General features: G+C 39.5%; 1 protein-coding gene across 6 annotated transcripts in view; it reads right to left on the reverse strand.

The window, feature by feature from the left end:
* The window catches only part of ALS2 (alsin Rho guanine nucleotide exchange factor ALS2), a 56,694-nt gene that overhangs the window by 11,521 nt on the left and 26,003 nt on the right, over positions 1–19,170 (reverse strand). For 3 of the 6 annotated variants that reach the window (XM_079782991.1, XM_079782989.1, XM_079782990.1), the window contains exons 10-24: positions 17,588–17,759; positions 15,668–15,848; positions 13,020–13,085; positions 10,952–11,114; positions 8,708–8,839; positions 8,169–8,297; positions 6,849–6,919; positions 6,387–6,453; positions 5,853–6,055; positions 5,673–5,738; positions 4,538–4,636; positions 3,925–4,089; positions 2,188–2,299; positions 1,903–1,980; positions 636–769 (exon numbers count right to left, since the gene is read on the reverse strand). In XM_079782991.1, the coding sequence (XP_079639117.1) occupies positions 636–769; positions 1,903–1,980; positions 2,188–2,299; positions 3,925–4,089; positions 4,538–4,636; positions 5,673–5,738; positions 5,853–6,055; positions 6,387–6,453; positions 6,849–6,919; positions 8,169–8,297; positions 8,708–8,839; positions 10,952–11,114; positions 13,020–13,085; positions 15,668–15,848; positions 17,588–17,759 (1,838 nt within the window). Of the gene's footprint in view, positions 1–635; positions 770–1,902; positions 1,981–2,187; positions 2,300–3,924; positions 4,090–4,537; positions 4,637–5,672; positions 5,739–5,852; positions 6,056–6,386; positions 6,454–6,848; positions 6,920–8,168; positions 8,298–8,707; positions 8,840–10,951; positions 11,115–13,019; positions 13,086–15,567; positions 15,849–17,587; positions 17,760–19,170 lie in introns of those variants that run through there. The other 3 variants (XR_013814119.1, XR_013814120.1, XR_013814121.1) reach the window with 3 other exon arrangements.

The raw sequence follows: 19,170 nt of genomic DNA on the forward strand, positions 1-19,170 counted from the left end.
CTCAACTCATGATAGGAATTGTGAAATGCGTTGAATACTGGGTTCTAATAATACTCTAAGAATAAACACAGTATAAAAAATATATCAAGCTCCCATCAGAACAAAGAATCTGAGATGCTACCAAAAAACCAAAGCTAAAGCTGGAATCAATAAAGGAAAATATACATATGCCAAAAACTTGTTGGGAGAACATAATATAACTTAGAGACGTAGATTTTAACTTTCTTTTCCATAAGTGCAGAGTATACTATTGCACTTGTTATATGTACACATGCCTGATCTTTATTTTTCAAATCAAATTGTGTAAGGGTTCCATTTAAGAATGCTCTTTTTTAATCAACTTGGATACCTGCACCATTAATAGTAGTATTATTCCCACATACAGAACTTTTATTTTAAACATCTGTGCTCTAAGGCTTTAATCTAAACCAAGACTTTAGATTTAGCTATCCACAGTAGTGTCAGCTGACAATTAAAGGAGGTTATATTTTGTTTAAAAAAATAAATAAATAAGAAAGAAAGAAAAAGAAACCTTCAAAAACTTGTTCTGCCCTTAAAATATTAACCAGCTTTGATAAAAGCAAGACAACTCAAAACATTCAATAATTAATCCAAAATTAACATTAATTACTCACAAAACTTTGGGTTTGTCTTTATCACTCTCATACAGACTAGGCTTAAAGTAGGTTCCAGTGATTTTTATGCCAGACCCCCATTCTCCACTAAAATAACCTTCAATGTAATCTCCATTTGGCATAGTTAGTGTTCCCTAGGTAAAGTTAGAGAAAATGTGGAATTAGAAAAAGTATTGTCAATTTAAAAAATCAAGAGAAAAAACAGCACCAAGTGGTTAACATTTCCATTTTTAACTTATTCTTTACCAACCCCCAATTCTTTTTTTTTAATTGTGTGTACATGCATGTGCAGAAAGAGCATGTGAAAATAAACCCTGTAAAAAGAAAACAACACTCACAGAAAAAAATTGGTAAAATATTTTGAGCTGAATGAAAAGAACACACAATATGTACAAATGCATGGGGCGCTGCCAAAACAGTGCCCAGAGGCAAATTTATAACATGTGAAAATATGCTCTAATGACATGTAACATCATTAGTGTTAAGGGAAATGCAAATTAAAATCACCAGATAACACTTCATATCCACTAGAATGGCAAAAAAGGGAAGAAAAAGCAGAAATTAAAAAATATTAGCAAAGACATGGAGAAATTAGAACCCTCATACAATGATGGGGGGAATACAAAATGCTGTAGCCACTTGGGAAAACAATTTTACAATTTCATAATATGTTAATCATCAATTTTCCATACAACTCAGCAATTACACTCATAGGTATCTACCCAAGAGAAAGAAAAACATATGTATACACTAAATTGGAAATAATAGAATGCCCATTAACTGGTGAAGGAAGAGATAAACAAAATGTGTTTTTGGAATACTATTCAGCAATAAAAAGGAATGAAATACTGCATATGCCTGGGTTGCGGGTTGGATCTCCAACCCCAGTCGGGGTATGTGTGGGAGGCAACTGATTAATGTGCCTCTCTCACATCAATGTTTGAGGGAAGACCTCAAAAACACTGTGCTAATAAGAACCCACACAGAAGAGACCACGAGCTGTATGATTCCATTTATATAGAGGCAAACTTAGAGAGTAATCAAGTCCACTAGAAGTTCTCTGGGACTGGGTTAGAAATGAGGGCTGACTTCAGATGGGCAGGAGATGGTGACGATAATGCTCCAAAATTGGATTGCAGTGATGGTTGTACAACTCTTACTAAAAATCATTGAAACAAGTGAATTTTATGAAGTTAGCCTTTTTAAAAAATCAAGGAAAAAGAGTAGCATTGTATTAGAGAGAGACAGAAGAAAGTTAGTTTCCAACCTTTCCACTAAGAGTCCAGTCATCCGAAAATTCTCCCTCATAGATTGTATCATCTTCAGAAAGCAAAACCCCATTTCCCTAGGTGAAGAAACAAAACAAAAATCACAATACATAAAATGCAGATAACTTGGGAGTACATGTAGTCATATTCCCTAAAGCCTTACATACTTTTAAAGACAAGAAAAATAGTACTAAGAAGGGAGAACATTAATAAATAATTTTAAAAGTTAATGACATAGGAGTTTTTTAAAAAATCAACAGTAACTGTGTAAATGTTCCACTCACCATCATTTTATTAAGGTGAAAGTTGCCTTCATAGTATAATCCAAACTGGGTAACTACCACACCATTCCCTTGACATACATCATCTTGCCACATTCCCATATACTTTTCCCCCCTTCATAGAAAGAGAAAAGAAATGAAAAATCAATGATGATAAAGATGAGGTGGGGAAAAAACAATCATCACATGAAAGATACCAAGCATCATCCTAGGTTGGTATGTGTTCAATTTTTCTAGTTCAAGTGGTTAATCCAATCGCCTCAAACATGAGACCACGCGACAGCAAAAGGCATCGTCCTCAGAGCAATGTTCTCTCAGGGATTAAATATTATAGTCTACCCGACATAGATCTGCTTCTACTCCATGTACATCCACAATAACTTTAAAATATATATATAACTATTCAAAATGTGATAGGCAAACTCAAAACCTAGGAAGTTTTTATTACCCAAAAGTTTAGTAACCAAAAAAAGAGAAAAAAGAAATGAGGTTTATCATACAAGAGAAATCTTACTAATCTCCACTAAAAAGACAAAATAAGTACAAACTACTGTTAAATAAGAATGGATTTTAGTAATAACAGCAAACTTTTTTTTTTTGTTAATCTTCATTCAAGGCTATTTTTCCCACTGATATTTTTTAGAGCGTGGAAGAGAAGGGGTCGGGGGAGAAGAGAGAGAGAAACATCGATGTGAGAGAGGCACATTAATCAGTTGCCTCTCACACGGCCCCTGACTGGGGTTGGGAATCAAACCCACAACCCAGGCTTATGCCCTTGACTGGGAATTGAACCTGCAACCTAATGGTCACAGGCCGATGCTCTAACAACTGAGCAACTGGCCAGGGCAACAGCAAATTTTTTAAAAATTTCACATTATGACAACAACATGAAGGGAAAAGAGTACATAATTAAGTCCAAAGACAAATCAGGCCAAGTCAAATATGGGGTCAAAAGAACTCCGCACCTCCCCAAGGTTTACATGAATTTAACTAAGCTTGATATCTGGGTTGTGGCATAAAAAAAGGTGTTACACAGTTTCAGACATAAGAGCAAAGAAAATTTACTCACTGAAAATTTTGGCTACACAAACATTTAAATTCACATGATTTTTGAAAAAGCAACTGTCTACCCCAGGGGTCCTCAAACTTTTTAAACAGGGGGGCAGTTCACTGTCCCTCAGACCGTTGGAGGGCCGGACTATAGTTTAAAAAAAACTATGAACAAATTCCTATGCACACTGCAGATATCTTATTTTGAAGTAAAAAAACAAAAAGGCAAAAACACCCAATGTGGCCCACGGGCTGTAGTTTGAGGACGCCTGGTCTACCCCTTTCCTGTATCTGACCTGAGAGAAAGACCTGAGCAAGAGGTATTTAAATACCATGCTAGGACTGCAAATGGATTTCCACAGGTCCCCTTCTAACTTTTTGCCCCTCTCATCTACTAATTTCAAGGTTTTTCTTTGCATAATAGTTAATGATTTGGTAGCCTCTTTGAGACACTAAAAACTTTTTATGTGTGAAGCTTTAAGAAAAATGGTACCAATGTTAATTCTGAATGATCCTGACAATATAAAGAAGTAACCTATAGTTTGGTTCACAAATAAATGAATAAAATGATGTCTGACAAGTCTTCTTATTAAAATTTTTCTCAACACTGTCAAATTAAGATACTTAGCCTTTATAAAATCATCACTGTTTTTGGAGAAATACTTTGAGATTAGAAGCAGAATACTGTACCTTGTGATATCATCAAAGACACCATATCCTGATTTCTTATCCATTACCCATTGGCCAATGAACATGCTGGGAGAAGAGGAAGTCAATTTTCCACTTCGTAGGAGACCATGACCATGACGCATGTTATCTTGAAAACAACCTTCAAACACTTCACCAGAGGCATAACTGTGGTTAAAAGGGATGGATAAACATCACATCACATTTAACTTTGATGCTTATTTTTGCAAAGTTAGGAAACTTAAAAGTATATTCATGTCTTACTGGTAATTATAATGATTTAGTTATATGATTATTTTTCACCAATCAAATCTCATTTCCAATAGGAAAATGAAATGTGTGATCTCTGAAAGAATGATAGATTTGTCCATATTAGAGTCATATCATAAACATAAGTTTATAGGCAAGACATTTAGGAGAGCCTATGAGAAAGTTAGGGTTTATAAAGTTTGTACAGTTTTGTTAAGAACTAAATAAAAACCTAGTATTTTCACAGTTTCAGACATAAGAGCAAAAGAAAATTTACTCCTTGAAAATTTTGGCTATACAAACATTTAAATTTACATGATTCTTTGAAAAAGCAACACCAGTCCTACAACCTTTCCAATGTTATTACCTATAGACTCCCTGACCACACATCTTTCCTTCTTTCCAATGGCCTACATAATGGTCTTCTTTGCTCAGTGCTTTGTTTGGGATTCTGTATTCTCCATACCTGCCAGGAGAATGAAAAAGAGAAAATACATGTATGACATAGTCACCTTTTGCATGTAGACACTTGTAAACATTTTAACGAGGAGAGAAGATTTACCAATAGGAGGAAAGGGGTATACGGAGTCTTGGTTTACGCTGTATCTATTACCTAAGCTGCTGGGCAAATATCAAAGGAGTGAGATATCAACCCCACTATGCAGAGATTAAATGTTTTATCCCAGGTCCAAGGCAAAACAGAAAACCTGTGTCCTAGGTCTATCACTGCTACTTAGTAGCCACATCATCCTGGGTAAGTCCTGGTACCCAGTTCCCTCACTTGTATAATAAGGGGGGTAAATCAGGTTATCTAAAGTCTCTTCTCATCCTAAAGTTCTAGCAAATAAGAAATTAAAAGACATCACAAAAACTTATATTATCGAATACACACAAAATCACTTATCCAATCTCTATAATAATATTTAGTAAAATAATGACTTCTTTATAATACAAAATAATTCATTGCCATTAATTCATCATGTAAATATATTTAAGAATTAGAAAGCATGACAAGCTTATAAAAAAGTAATGCCACTGAGTACCAATAGGATAATATAGAATTTAGAAGATTTCCCTTTAGCATCTCACAGAAATTAAGATGATTTAAAACTACAAAAAGAAAAACTTCTGTATGTCCTTTGTATACAGGGGGCAGTACTATTCCAACAGTCTCACCATCAACATTGCCCAAGGTTCTCAGTCTTCACAATGGAGAAGTGGATAGAAAACACAGTCCCATTTTAACAGATGCAAGGCTGGCTGTGTAATCTGAGTCCACCCCGCCGCCAAGGTCATTGATTCGCTCTAGGTAAATCAAGGCTGCATCCTAGATTCCTAGCTTCGTGTTCACACATCTGCATTATAGACCTTAATACATGGTATGTATTTCTGGTAAGCAAAACAGAAATCTACTACTTGTTTTGAAAATGACTCTGATCACAAAATAACATTACTTGTGACTGAAGTTGAATTTACCCTCATCTTTTACACAATTTTCTTACCCATCTTCCAAGCCATTCCTGAACATGCCAGAATACATCTTTCCATCTGGCCACTTCAAAACCCCTCTGAAATACATAATCAAAGAATAATACATATCAAGTAATGTCTCAGATAATCATTACTTTCTCAGTAATTAGACTACCATCCTCACCCCAGGCATAAATGTTAAACATTTTCACCTTCCATGAGGCTTCCCTGAAAACCAGCGTCCATCATAGGTTGCATCCTTCAGGCGAGGATCCTTGTAGAAAGTGTATTTAGCACTGCGTGAAATGGGCGGCTCCTGCCTCTGAACGCTGCTGCCACCTCCATAAGGTGGATGATCAGATGCCCCTCTCAAAGCCTGATCCACAGCTTGGCTTATAGCCCGTAGCCACTTAGTCTAGGAGCAAAAAAAAAAAAAGTGTCAATAAGCTTAAGGCAATAACTCATCACGCACTGTGTTAAGTGCTGCTAGCTGTTCTTGGTGTGAATAATTTTTATGCCTTCTAATGCTTTTCTTACTGAGTAATGCTGACTGGCTCTTGGAATTCACTGCTATATGTTTAAAATTAAGTCACATTAAAAAAATCTATAGTCTTAGTTTAATGAAGATTTATCACATAATCATAGATCATGAGCCAAACAAGAACAATTTTTATCTCTTCTTTACTATCATAAGAGACAGGAATATTGAAGTCGAAGACGGAAAGAACATAGCATCCTGGACTCACCTTTTCCTGGGGTGTTGATGAAATGAGAGTGAACTGCTCCTCCGGTGTAGTTATCTTTAAGCCATTCCTAAAACATTCATAAGGATAAATACCAGTAGGTATGAGAACCTGTCATTACAATTCAATCCTCACACATGAAAAGCAACTTGTTTATTTCAAGAGGAGCAGAAGTCAATTACATGTAAATGCAGCCACGGGCTGGTTTTCCTCCCAGGGTGGGAGAAAGGACACCGTTACTTCGCTCTGTGTTGAATGACGGGGATGTGAGCAACAGAGAAGCCCTTCCACCACTTATGATCTGTCGTGACTGTCACAACAGCCACTTTACTACCTCCATGCTGGGAGGGGAAGCCTCATTATGCAGAATGGAGAGGCCTCCTAAGCCTTTTTTCACATCTAAGGAAGCAACCTGGGTAACAGAGGAGAGATTAGGGTAGAGGTGGGGGTAGGGGGCACACTTACACAGCACCTGCTTCTTCAGAAAGTGGCTCTGCCCATATGGTGGCCAAAGGGAAAACATGGTGTGTGGAGAACTGAAACAAAAACATGGAGACACATCTGAGAAAGCCCATGTTCTGCGCTGCATAACCTGTTTCAAATGGCTAAGTCCATATGGTGTCACTATCTCAGCCAAATAGTCCCCATAACATAGCAAGGACCCTGTCACATGGCTGTTACTCACTTTCAAGATGTAAACTAAAAAAGCTCCCTGAAATCTGGCCCATACCAGAAATGTAAGCTAAGTATTCTCTGTCATTCAAGTTTCAGCAAAATCACAACAGATTTTTTTTAAAATATATTTTATTGATTTTTCACAGAGAGGAAGGGAGAGGGATAGAGAGCTAGAAACATCAATGAAAGAGAGACATCGACCAGCTGCCTCCTGCACACCCCCCACCGGGGGATGTGCCCACAACCAATGTACATGCCCTTGCCCGGAATCGAACCTGGGACCTTCCAGTCCACAGACCAACGCTCTATCCACTGAGCCAAACCGGTTTCGGCTCACAACAGATTTTAACACAAACTGATGGTATAAGCCTATATAATAAAAGGCTAATATGCAAATAGACCAAACCATCGGTCGCTATGATGGTGCTGACCACCAGGGGGCGTGTGCAGAACATGGCAGGCATTGGCCCTGGCGGGATGGTGGAGCATGTGAGCGGGGGCGCCAGACCAAGGCAGGCACCAGTCGCTGTCATCATCGGGGTGAGCCTCTGGTGGTTACTGAAAATTCTTTACTTCTGTGCGCCCGGCCACCTGGCACTCACACCTGCTGCCGGTGCTGAAGCCGCAACTTGCACCTACTGCCGGTGCCCTGCGCTGGTCCCGATCACTCAGCGCCATCAGCGGGTTCGAGCGGCGGCTGCCAACCCTGATCACCCCTGAGGGCTTTTCCACCTCCCCCTACTCCTGAGGGGCAATCGGGGCAGCAGCTGCCACTTGCATCCACCGATGGCGCCAGCCCTGCTTGCACCTGCTGCTGGCGCTGGCCTCAATCATTCCACACTATCAACGGGTGCCAGCGCCATCAGCACGTGGGAGTGGTGATGGCAGGAGCGGGGCTGCCGGCAGACAGGGGGCTGGGGGCCGCAGCGGGAGGGGCTGGGTGCGGTCACAGAGGATGGGCTGAGACCTGCCCCTGTGCCTAACGCAGCCTCTCGGTCCACAGTTCCTTTCAAGGTGCAAGAATTCCTGCACTGGGCCCCTAGTTAATTAAATAAGTAGAATACTTCACTTTCCTTCCAGTGTTTTTTTAAGGTGAGGAATCCAGCCTACCTGGGCATGGACCAGGGCATCATTAAAGAGAATGAACCAGTTCACAGAGAACCTCCCAGCATGCTGCAGAGATAAGGCTCGGTTACTGCTTTCACACAGCAGTCGGCGCTCTGGCTTCCTTAAGGAATCCTGGAATTAAAAATAAATACAAAATCAAATCACCAAAATTATTTTAATATGCAAAGGGGAAATAAAAAATATACAAAAATACATTTAGGGAAACCTGTTCGTCCTAGCTTAGCTTGATGTTAAACCTAAATTTAAATGCAATCCAAATATCCCATAAAATTAGCAACCAAAGGAGATGAAAAAGATTGAAACAAAGAAAAGAAAGTGAGACACATGTTCAGAGAGGATTCCTAGGAATGAGGAAAGGAGATGTTTACAACATCCATGGCTGTGGTCCTTAGACCACCCGTGGCAAGGGGTTCATTAAAGCATTCTCACCACAAATGAGCGAGGAATGGAGAAAACGGTGGCAGTTGTTATGGATATGCCTGCTGTTTGCTGAGGTAATGCAGTTGGCATGGCCTACTTACCGTCATTTTCCCAGGGAAGGTCTTCCAGAAGCCCAGTGTGTATTCTGCTTCCTTCCTTTTCCTGCCGAGATGGAGAGCAAGACACTCATAACAAGAACTGGAATCCTGCAGTTTCTGGTATTCTGGAGATGTCTAGAGGCCAATATATCAAAGGGGGAAAATAATATAAAACAATTGTCCAGAATCTGTAGCTTCTGTGTGGTTCAGATACTTAGTATTTAATTTAGGGAGGAAATCCTGCTGGTATACTAAATGGAGCTGACCAAAAAGCAGAATGGTTCCAGAAAATTCTGTAACATACAGGTACATAAGAAATAGAGAAATAACTCCAGGGGGAAAGAAACAAACCCTGGTAATTATTAGTGAGTAGAGCAGCAGAAAACTCAGGATAGCCCTAACCGGTTTTGGCTCAGTGAATAGAGCATCGGCCTGGGGACTCAAGGGTTCCAGGTTCGATTCTGGTCAAGGGCATGTACCTTGGTTGCGGGCACATCCCCAGTAGGGGGTGTGCAGGAGGCAGCTGATTGATGTTTCTCTCTCATCTATGTTTCTAACTCTCTCTCCCTCTCCCTTCCTCTCTGTAAAAGATCAATAAAATATATTTTTTTAAAAAAGAAAACTCAGGATAGATTGGGAATTTCAAATGTTTTGTTCTCACGTTCCCTCCATTTTGCTTATGTGGGTTATATGTGTTGATATTTACCATATTAGAAGATACAGTTGAGAAATAAAACTATTTTTAATTTACTTCAAATACAATAACATTTTATTTTTATAATATATTTTTATTTATTCCAGAGAGGAAGGGAGAGGGAGAGAGATATAGGAACATCAGATTGATCAGCTGCCTCCTGCACACCTGTGCCCTGAGTGGGAATTGAACTGTGACCTCCTGGTTCGTAGGTCGATGCTCAACAATTGAGCCATGCCGGTTGGGCAATACAATAACATTTTAAATAAAAAATAACAAATTTTCCAAAACAAAAAAATTTTTTTTTGGTGAGAAAAGTGGCATTGTTCTACATTTTTTCAAATCTCTTTATCATCTGGCTTAAAAGATGATAGCTGCTACTGCATTTAATCTTTTATGGTCGAAATATATGAAGAAAATCTTTATAAAAATATATTGTTGGGAAAGGAAGGAGTATTTTAATAGTCATTTTAAATAATTGTGGATATTCTCCTCTGAAACAGGTAGAAGAAACAAAAAAGGTATCTGATTGTGGAGTCTGTATTTTTTACATAGAATTTGGACCCTTGAGACTGGAAATAGAACAATATCATTCTTTTAACAATTCCAAGTTTTCTAGGAGGGAAGGTTTTTAATTAATTGAGGATATATTGAGGTAATATCTGTATCTCATTGGGTTGTTTGTGTAGCTCAAATCTTCATTGCTAAAACTAAGCCAGTTTGGGTTAAACTAAAGAAATCACCTACAGGACCCCAGTAGGATCAAATGTAGAAAGCCTATATCAGTTCTTGGGTCACTCTGGAGACTGAAATCTGTCCAGATAAGGAGACAGAGTTTAACAAGATTCTAAACTATAAGGAACCCTGAAGTCATCATGGTTTCTCTAGAGCCCTTCACACAGGAAATGAAATGAAACTGCACATTTCAGTACAACTTCAAAGGCGAATGTCTTAGGACCAGCTTTATCATACACCCACATCTTAAGAGCAGTGCTAATTTTCTAGGATTCCACCTAACTAATTTTATACAGAAAGTAGCCCAGCTAACATATGATGAAATCCTGTAACACTGTGATTTCTCATAGCATATGGCGTTGGTGACCTAAATACCTGGTATGAATCTACCATGAGTCCAGGCCAGGTGGCAACTCCACTGCCTTACAGGTGTGTGTTGTTTATACAGAGAGCCAGTGTTTGAAAGCTCTGTGTAACTTGTACTCAGTGTGCACTCAGTAAACTTTGACATCTATTGAATGACTAGCACTCATACTTGGCTCTCAACTTTACACAGTTTCATAACACGAGTATAATTCATCTCAATAACATCCTGAGAGGAAACTGAATCCACCGCAAAGAAAACTAGATTTACCTACAGCTATACATTTTTCTTTCATTTCCCTGAAGAAAAATAAAGTTAATTAAACATATATAAATATTAAATTAGTGGAATTCCAGGTTGTAGAGTGGCATAATTCAAACAAACAAACAAAGAAGCAAACAAACTATGACCCTTGGCTTCCCAAGTGTCCAAAGAGAATATATATGGGGCTTACCACTTCAAAACAAGTAGCAAGCTTTAGCAAAACTTCTGCATAATTATGAAGTCGTCTAGTTGGCAAGAAAAACAAAGTATTCAGTATTTCTATCAACTGCGTGTTTTCATCAGTCACTTCTGATAAATCTTGCAACAGCTCCTGGTTTTTATTTAGGAAATCACTGGAGGTGGAACAAAAAGAGATTAAGTTAATCATTTTGGTAATGACAACATGCATGATTCTGAATAAAAATACTTCACTAGATCCTACCTTTCTCAGAATGCACATCTCTAGGTGCTATGGAATAGTAGACGATAAATACAATAAAATAAGCCAGGTATAATTAAAAGAGTTTCCCTGCCTACAAGATGGGATTTTTTAATATATGAAAAGTAGCAAATGGTAGCAATAGTAACTCCATAATAGAGATGATTAATCTCAGTCTTGTGCCTCATGTTCTAGGAAATAACTCGTGCAACCCACAATTTCAGGGAATACTTGAAGACCAGCTAACATCATTATCTATTAATTTCTAAGCCAAAAGTCATAGCAAAAAGTGGCAAGACTAAATGCTCTAATCAGTTGTGATAAACAGAAATACTGGAAGAAAAACAAAACTCTTTACTCCACCAAAATTGGCATGAAATGTTAAAATACTTCTAATTTCTTCCTTTTTATTCATTAAGCATTGGTCACCTAATAAGAGTTTACTACAGGAGAGTAATAGAGCTGTAGGTACCAGTACTATAATGAACAGGAAATAATAAAGCAATTTATATGTTAATATTTCAATGCTGAGATCTTCAAAAGCATTTCAAACTTCAGCCAACATTTAATTTTCATACTCAATTTTATATATAAATTCATTATTAACATTTTACTGTAAACTTTAATGCCCACTGAGACTATGCTCACTAGTCCAAATGCTTTTATAAAAAAGCAAGAATTCATGTGACAGAATAATAATTATCTGCCACTTAATGAGCAATTATGTGCCAGGCCTGAGTGCTTTATGAGCATTATGCTACAATTCTAAGCTACAAGGCCTCAAATAAGACAATGCCACACAAGACTATAAGGCAAGAATGAATCATTTTATAATCCCTCAGGGAACTATGAAATAAAGAAATGTTAAGTCAGAAACTATGAAATGTTATTGTGGAAAGATGGAAAAATGTGTAATAACTTCCAGGAACCCCAAAGTTCAATGGCACAAACTGGATTCTTTTATAATGCAATTAAGAGAGAGTGCCCTGGGAACTGGCCCAGAGTTTTATTTGTACTTGGCTTGTGTGACTGTTTCTGCTGCTGAGATGTCCTGAGGACACTAGCTTAAGCCTTTACAAGTGTTCTGCTTTGGCCTCCCGAGAGAAGGACGTATTACATGGCAAACACATACTCTCTCTGACCATGTTTCTTTTGAAAGCCCAGCACTAGACAGAAATGTTCCAACTTTGTGAACCCCACTAATTTTCAGGAATTATTTCCTTGCCTATAGACTTTCTCAAGAGGGGCCCTGGTATGCTCTCAGGAGATCTGAACCAGAAACTGCGTAGCTTCTCTTCTCTTGGGCGTTGTTGATCTAATAGTGACAATACTGCTCTTCCCTTACATGGCTAGGTTTGTACTTGTTACTCAAAAAATAAATATATTAAAGACAGAAACAACCCAAATGTCCATCAACAGATGAATGCATAAACAAAATGTGTTGTATATACACAATGGAATATTATTCAACCATACAATGGAATAAAATTGTGGTATATACAACATGGATGAACTCTGAAAACATTATGCTTCGGGAAATAAGTCATACACAGAAGGACAAATACTGTATGATTTCTTATAGAATAGGCAATTCGTAGACAGGAAATAGAATATAAGTTATCAGGGGCCGTGGGGAGGGAGAAAAGGTAACTTATTGTTTAATGGGTACAGAGTTTTTGTTGGGGATAATTTAAAATACATCTTGTTTATAGGTAATGGTGTTGATTTATAAAACATGTGCTCTCTTTTAAAATGAATACTTGAAAATTATTTCAAATATTGACTTGATATGAATAACAACTGGAAGGTATCTGCTTACATGGCAGGCTTAGCGAGCAGCTGGAATCCTCCCATAACCAGGAAATGTGTAATAGATGTACAATACCTTCAGCAAAAAAGAAAACATATGTACATTAGTGTTCAAGTGCATATTAGTTCTTCAGAGTTTTCGAACAAGCATCCAGCATCTCTCCAATGAGTTTCAGCATTTTTATGATGTCAACATTCATGAAGTATAAAGGACTGAAGAGAAGGGCAGGTTATGTGATAATCACAAAATCAGGGGGAGGGAAAAAAGCCATCTTAGTAAAGAAGCTAAAATAATTAAGAAATTTTAAAAAACACCCACCTAAAGCTATGTAGAAGATGCTAGAATGTATCTGGTAGATTTTATTTAGTAACTTAACAAATCTGAGAAAGTATGATTGAACATGGTTGAACATGGTTCCATGCACCAAGAGGTCACTAATTTGATTCCTAGTCAGGGCACATGCCCTGGGTGCAGACTCGATCCCTGGTAGGGGGCGTGCAGGAGGCAGCCAGTGGATGGTCTCTCTCTCTCTCTCTTTTTTCTCCCTTTCTCTAAAAAATAAAAAAATTAGGCCGAAACCGGTTTGGCTCAGTGGATAGAGCGTCAGCCTGCGGACTCAAGGGTCCCAGGTTCGATTCCGGTCAAGGGCATATACCTTGGTTGCGGGCACATCCCCGGTAAGGGGTGTGCAAGAGGCAGCTGATTGATGTTTCTCTCTCATCGATGTTTCTGACTCTCTATCCCTCTCTCTTCCTCTCTGTAAAAAATCAATAAAATATATTTTTAAAAAATAATAAATAAAAATAAATAAATAAATAAATAATTAAAAAAATCAGCCCTAGCCGGTTTGGCTCAATGGATAGAGCGTCAGCCTGCAGACTGAAGGGTCCTGAGTTCGATTCTGGTCAAGGGCTCATACCTCGGTTGCAAGCTCCAGGGTGAGTGCAGGAGGCAACCAATCGATGTTTCTCTCACATGGATATTTCTCTCTGTCTTTCCCTCTCTCTTCCACTCTCTCTAAAAGTCAATGGAAAATACCCTCGGGTGAGGATTAAAAAAAAATGATGTTGAAAAACAAACAGATAAATAATAAAATAAATTTTAAAAAATCAGTAAGAGCATATTAAAAAATGGTTACAATGGTAAAGTTTATGTTACATATATTTTATACCACAATTAAAAATAATTTTTAAAATTCATAAATAGCCCAGCCAGTATGAATTGGTTGAGCATCATCCCATGTACCAGGAGGTCATGGTTTGATTCCCGGTCAAGGCATGTGCCCAGATTGAGTGCTTGACCCCCCTGTAGGGGGCGTGCAGGAGGTAGCCGACTGATGTTTCTATCTCTCTCCCTATTCCTTCCTCTCTCTGAAATCAATAAAAACATATTTAAAAGTAAATTAAAAATTTACTTGCTTCATCTGTATGAATAAATTATGTTAAAAAATAGCCCACGGTATCAAAATAAAAAGCATTTCAAGCATAAATTCTGAAGTATCAGAGAAGAAAAAGAACTGAAATAGATTGCACTGAATGTAAGTCAAAAAAGAAAAATTATACTACTAAAAACTGAAATCTTCACACAAAATTTAGCTCAAAAAAGTAAATTGGTTTCAAATTATGTTATTTTCATGTCTGAAAGATGATGAGTTAAAAGACTCCAACCAGAGTCTTTTCCACTCAGACAATAGCTTCAAGTATATTAAACTTTGCTGAGAATTAAAATCACATACATCCATTTGCACACTTATGCTAAGTCCAAAAGGAAATACACTAAGATTATGAACAATGCTTATTTCTGGATGGGAGGATTATGGACGACCTAAAATATCTTTCTATCTTTCCTTGTACAGCTGTCAGTAACCAACATTGTTTGTAGTGTGAACAACCCAAACAGAACACCAACAGCACGTGACTCCTGCGCTGTGCCCTTCCCTGGCCCTGCACTGCGCTGCCGTGGTCTCGGAGCTGCGTACAGAGCCCGGCACTCAGTGGCTACTCAGTCAAAGGAGAAAACCTACACTTCAGATGAACAATAAACGCTAACAGACATTAAAATAACCCTTAAATTATGTCTCACATCACAATGTCAAACTATAAATTAAGAAAAAGTGAGAAATATTTAAATTTTCAAATACACTTGGGATAGTTTACTTGAGGAACATGAAAAGAGCCTTAAATAACTATTCTTGGTTTTACTTAAAGAGCATCTTTATTTTAAAGGAGCTTGGTCTTTAAACCCTCCGTTTACACCACAGGGGAAAGCAGCCCTGGGAACAGCTCCACATTTGCAATCAGTAATCCGTCTTGAAATAATTTGTTTAGCTACTTATTTCCTCAAAGTTTAGTATAATTTACTTAAGTAAACAAGTCTGTTCTCTAAAGGGAATGTTTACATATTCATATTTGTTACAGTACACTTTATGCTAGGATATAGAAGAAAATATGAGAATTATTTTTAAAGCGTTTTTCCCCCTTAGAAAAACAGTAACATTTTAGCAATGCAGAACTATAGTTGTCTTAAGATTAAAATACTGCTTTGCAACTTCTATTACCTTATATCACTCTCCCTAATCTAGTCTCCTCTGATTAAGGAGCTGTTCTTAGCAGAAAAACCCTGCAGAGGTTGGACATGACACGGGACTGGATACTTGCTCTGTGTAACTATCCAAGAAGAGACTGGCATGCTTCAGAATGACCAGGCTCCTGGCTTCCTTGACCCCTTGAAGGAAGCTGCTCAGTGAGGCTCCATGCTGCCCAATTAGGTAACACAGCTTACTGAATCGGCTTGCCACTTCTTGCAACAGCTGGACAGTACTTGCGGTGCCCAAATTTTCTGTAACAAAATGATGATGATGATGACAACATAACCTAAAGATTCATTTCCTGAATACTTCCTTACACTTAGGATTATGAATTTCTCTTTTCTTAAAGTATTCTCAATTGTGGAACCCCAATAATCACAGAGGTAAAGAAAGCAACTTCAGAACCCACAGAATCCAGTCATTGAGGAACTTGCTAAAGAAACCGTCACAGAGGCCCCACAGATTCTGACTCGGGAGGCCAGGGTTAAGATCCCAGGATGGATATGTTAAAAAGAAACGTTTTTGCAGGTAATTCTGCAGGCTCACCAAATGTGAGAGCCATTGAGCTAACCCAACTGTCCTCTCATTTTGAAGATAAGTAATCTGAAGCTAAGAGAAGGGAATTACCTAGTTTCACACAACTGGTGAGGGACAGCCAGGAATTCAACTCACTTCTATAGTTACAGCTTGGTTAACATTTTCAACTTTTTGTACTTCTACTCAACTTATTCTTTGGACAAGCCCACCACTTCAGTAGAGAGAGGGCAATCCAAACCCTAGACTGCCCAGGTTGCTCTAAACTGTACAGAGCGCATCAGGAGCCTATTGCTCTTTCCCAATCCGGAGGTCCCAGTTTCTAGGACTTCTCCCCGACCGTGAGGCTGACGGGCAGACCAGGTGAGACCAACACAGAAACTGGCCCCACCTGGCAGCCTTTTCTTTCCTGTCAGAGCAATCCCGGAAGCCTACAGCTTGGACTGCTTCCTCCCCTTGCCAAAGCCCTAGGGTATTGGGTCCACCCACTGAAGAGGAATTTATAGAGCAGGGAAGTCTACTACATTCAAAAAAGCAAAATACCTTTTTTTCCCCCCTTTAATGCAGAGTCTCTAACATACAAAGGAAACACTAAGTTAGTTGTTTGAAAAGTAGATGTTTTCCCACTGAAAACAATGAGCAATGATCCATACAAGCCAATGTCGCTTCACTGTGGAAAAGCTGATGCACTAATGAGGTAGAATTTAGTACTAGAATATTGGCCTGAATTCTGAGTCCTCAGAGGGGCTCACGGAGTACAGGAGACAGAAAGAGAAAGAAAACTTCCTCTCCATTTTCTGAGTGCAGGGTCAAATCTAGAAAAATTTTGAAAAAAGGCCCAGCGTGGCTCAGTGGTTGAACATCGACCTATGAACCAGGAGGTCACTGTTCGATTCCCAGTCAGGGCACATGCCCAGGTTGTGGGCTCAATCCCCAGTATGGGGCCTGCAGAAGGTAACCTTTCAATGATTCTTTCTCATCATTGATGTTTCTCTCTCTCTCCCCTCCTCTCTGAAATCAATAAAAAATATATTTAAAAAAAAAGAATCAGATTTCATCAATTCGTGCTCATGTGGGATAAGACCCTAGCATTCTTACAGTTATCAACAATTTCAAATGGATCTCTACTTGACATAATTCTAGGAACTATAACAAAGACAGTGTATAATATATCTTAGGGCTGGTGGGGCTAGAGTGTTGTTTGGAAGTCTAGCTCCTAGGATCAACTGTCCCAAAGCTATTTCTGCTTCTCTGCCACGAATATTCCAAAAGCTCAGCGGAAGGAGCTCCGGAAGTGGTGGGATAGAGCAGTGGTAGCTGGGCCTCTGAAAACGTGGGAATGGTTTGCAAGGTGTTGACTGACTGTGTACAAAAAGAAGAGAACGGAAAGCAAGCAGTAAACCATAATGCAAATATAGGAAGAACAGGTAAAACAAGAGTTAAGTGTTCTACTTACCTAAACTGAGAAGAGGCCTGAGAATCTGAGATTTGATGTCACTTAGTTTTGAATAAAACCTTCTTTCCGTAGCAGCCAACTCATGGAGACTGGCAATATACCCCATAATGTTCTTGTCCACCAAGGCTAGATAGCTGTCTTTTCCAGCTGTCACTCTGCTTATATATCCAAGCTAAAACACGGGACAAGAAAAGATTAAAGATAAGATATAATTTACTAGCAGCAATTTGGACACTGCAGCTGGCTTATATCAGCTGGGGAGAAGCCAACTGGCAAATATTCAGGAATTTTAAAAGTTGATAATGAAACCACTGGTAGCTTGAAATTGGCAATAATAAAATTATAAACAAAACTGGCAAAGACTACAGATCAGGGCTTTTGGTTTTGTTTTGATGTTAATTTTAGAGATGGTTTACCAGTACACCATAGTTATATATGCATATCTGTACCTATAACTAACTATATACACTATACTTTTATTTGTTGCCAAAAAACCTTTTACTTCATATTATATGTGTTCAGTACTGCAAACACACACTCTGAATATACAAAGATCCAAATGATGTAGATAGGACTCCTTTTTGCATAAAATAGGATAAATGAGAGCAAAGAGGATTCTGTGTTATAGACCTAAATAACAAAGGTCTGGGAGTTATCTTGCCTTTTAAAAGTACTTTACAACATAAAGGGATTTTATTTAAAAATGTACTTTTTTCACTTATTCATGACACCACTGAATAAAAACATTCAATACCTTTATTCACATATGCCTATTAAACTAGGTAACCAAGCTGCAGGCCCAATCCTATCTAATAAAGAGGGAGTATGCTAATTGACCGTCACACCCTCACAAAGATGGTGACACCCACAGCCAATAAGGAGGGAATATGCTAATTGATTGCCATGCCCTCAAATATGGCGGTGCCCAGTCTCCTCAGACAGGCCAGGGTGGCAGGCGCACAGCATGACCATGCTTGCCTCCAGACGGGTCCGGCTGCTCCTCGCGCCTGCCTCCGGAGTCCCCCAGTCCCCTCAGCCCCCCAGCCACCCAGGGCCGGCCCAAGGCGCAGGCAAGCCTCAGATGGCGGCTGCCCAGCTGCCCAGGGCCGGCCCGAAGGATGATCAAACAACTGGACAAGCAGGCTGCGTGGGGCGATCAGGCTGGCAGGGGGTTAGTGAGGGACAACCAAATGACTGAACAAGCAGGCTGCATGGGGCGACCAGGCCGGCAGGGGGGTTAGTGAGGGAAGACCAAATGACTGAACAGCAGGATGTGTGGGGCGACCAGGCCGGCAGGGGGGGGCAGTTGGGGGCAACCAGGCTGGTGAGGGGGGTGTTGTTGGGGGCAACCAGGCTAGCAGGGGGCAGTTGGGGGCAATTAGGCTGGGGGGGGCAGTTAGGGGCAACCAGGCCGGCAGAGAGGGTTAGTTGGGGGTAACCCGGCTGGTGGGGGGGGGGGCAGTTGGGAGCGACCAGGCCGGCAGGGAGGGGGCAGCTGGGGGGCGACCTGGCCGGCAGCGGGGGGCAGTTAGGGGTGATCAGGCCGGCAGGGGTTGGGGGCAGTGAGGGACGACCAGGCAGGC

Source organism: Cnephaeus nilssonii (genome assembly GCF_951640355.1).
Source record: "Cnephaeus nilssonii genome assembly, chromosome: 10".
Classification (NCBI taxonomy): domain Eukaryota; kingdom Metazoa; phylum Chordata; class Mammalia; order Chiroptera; family Vespertilionidae; genus Cnephaeus; species Cnephaeus nilssonii.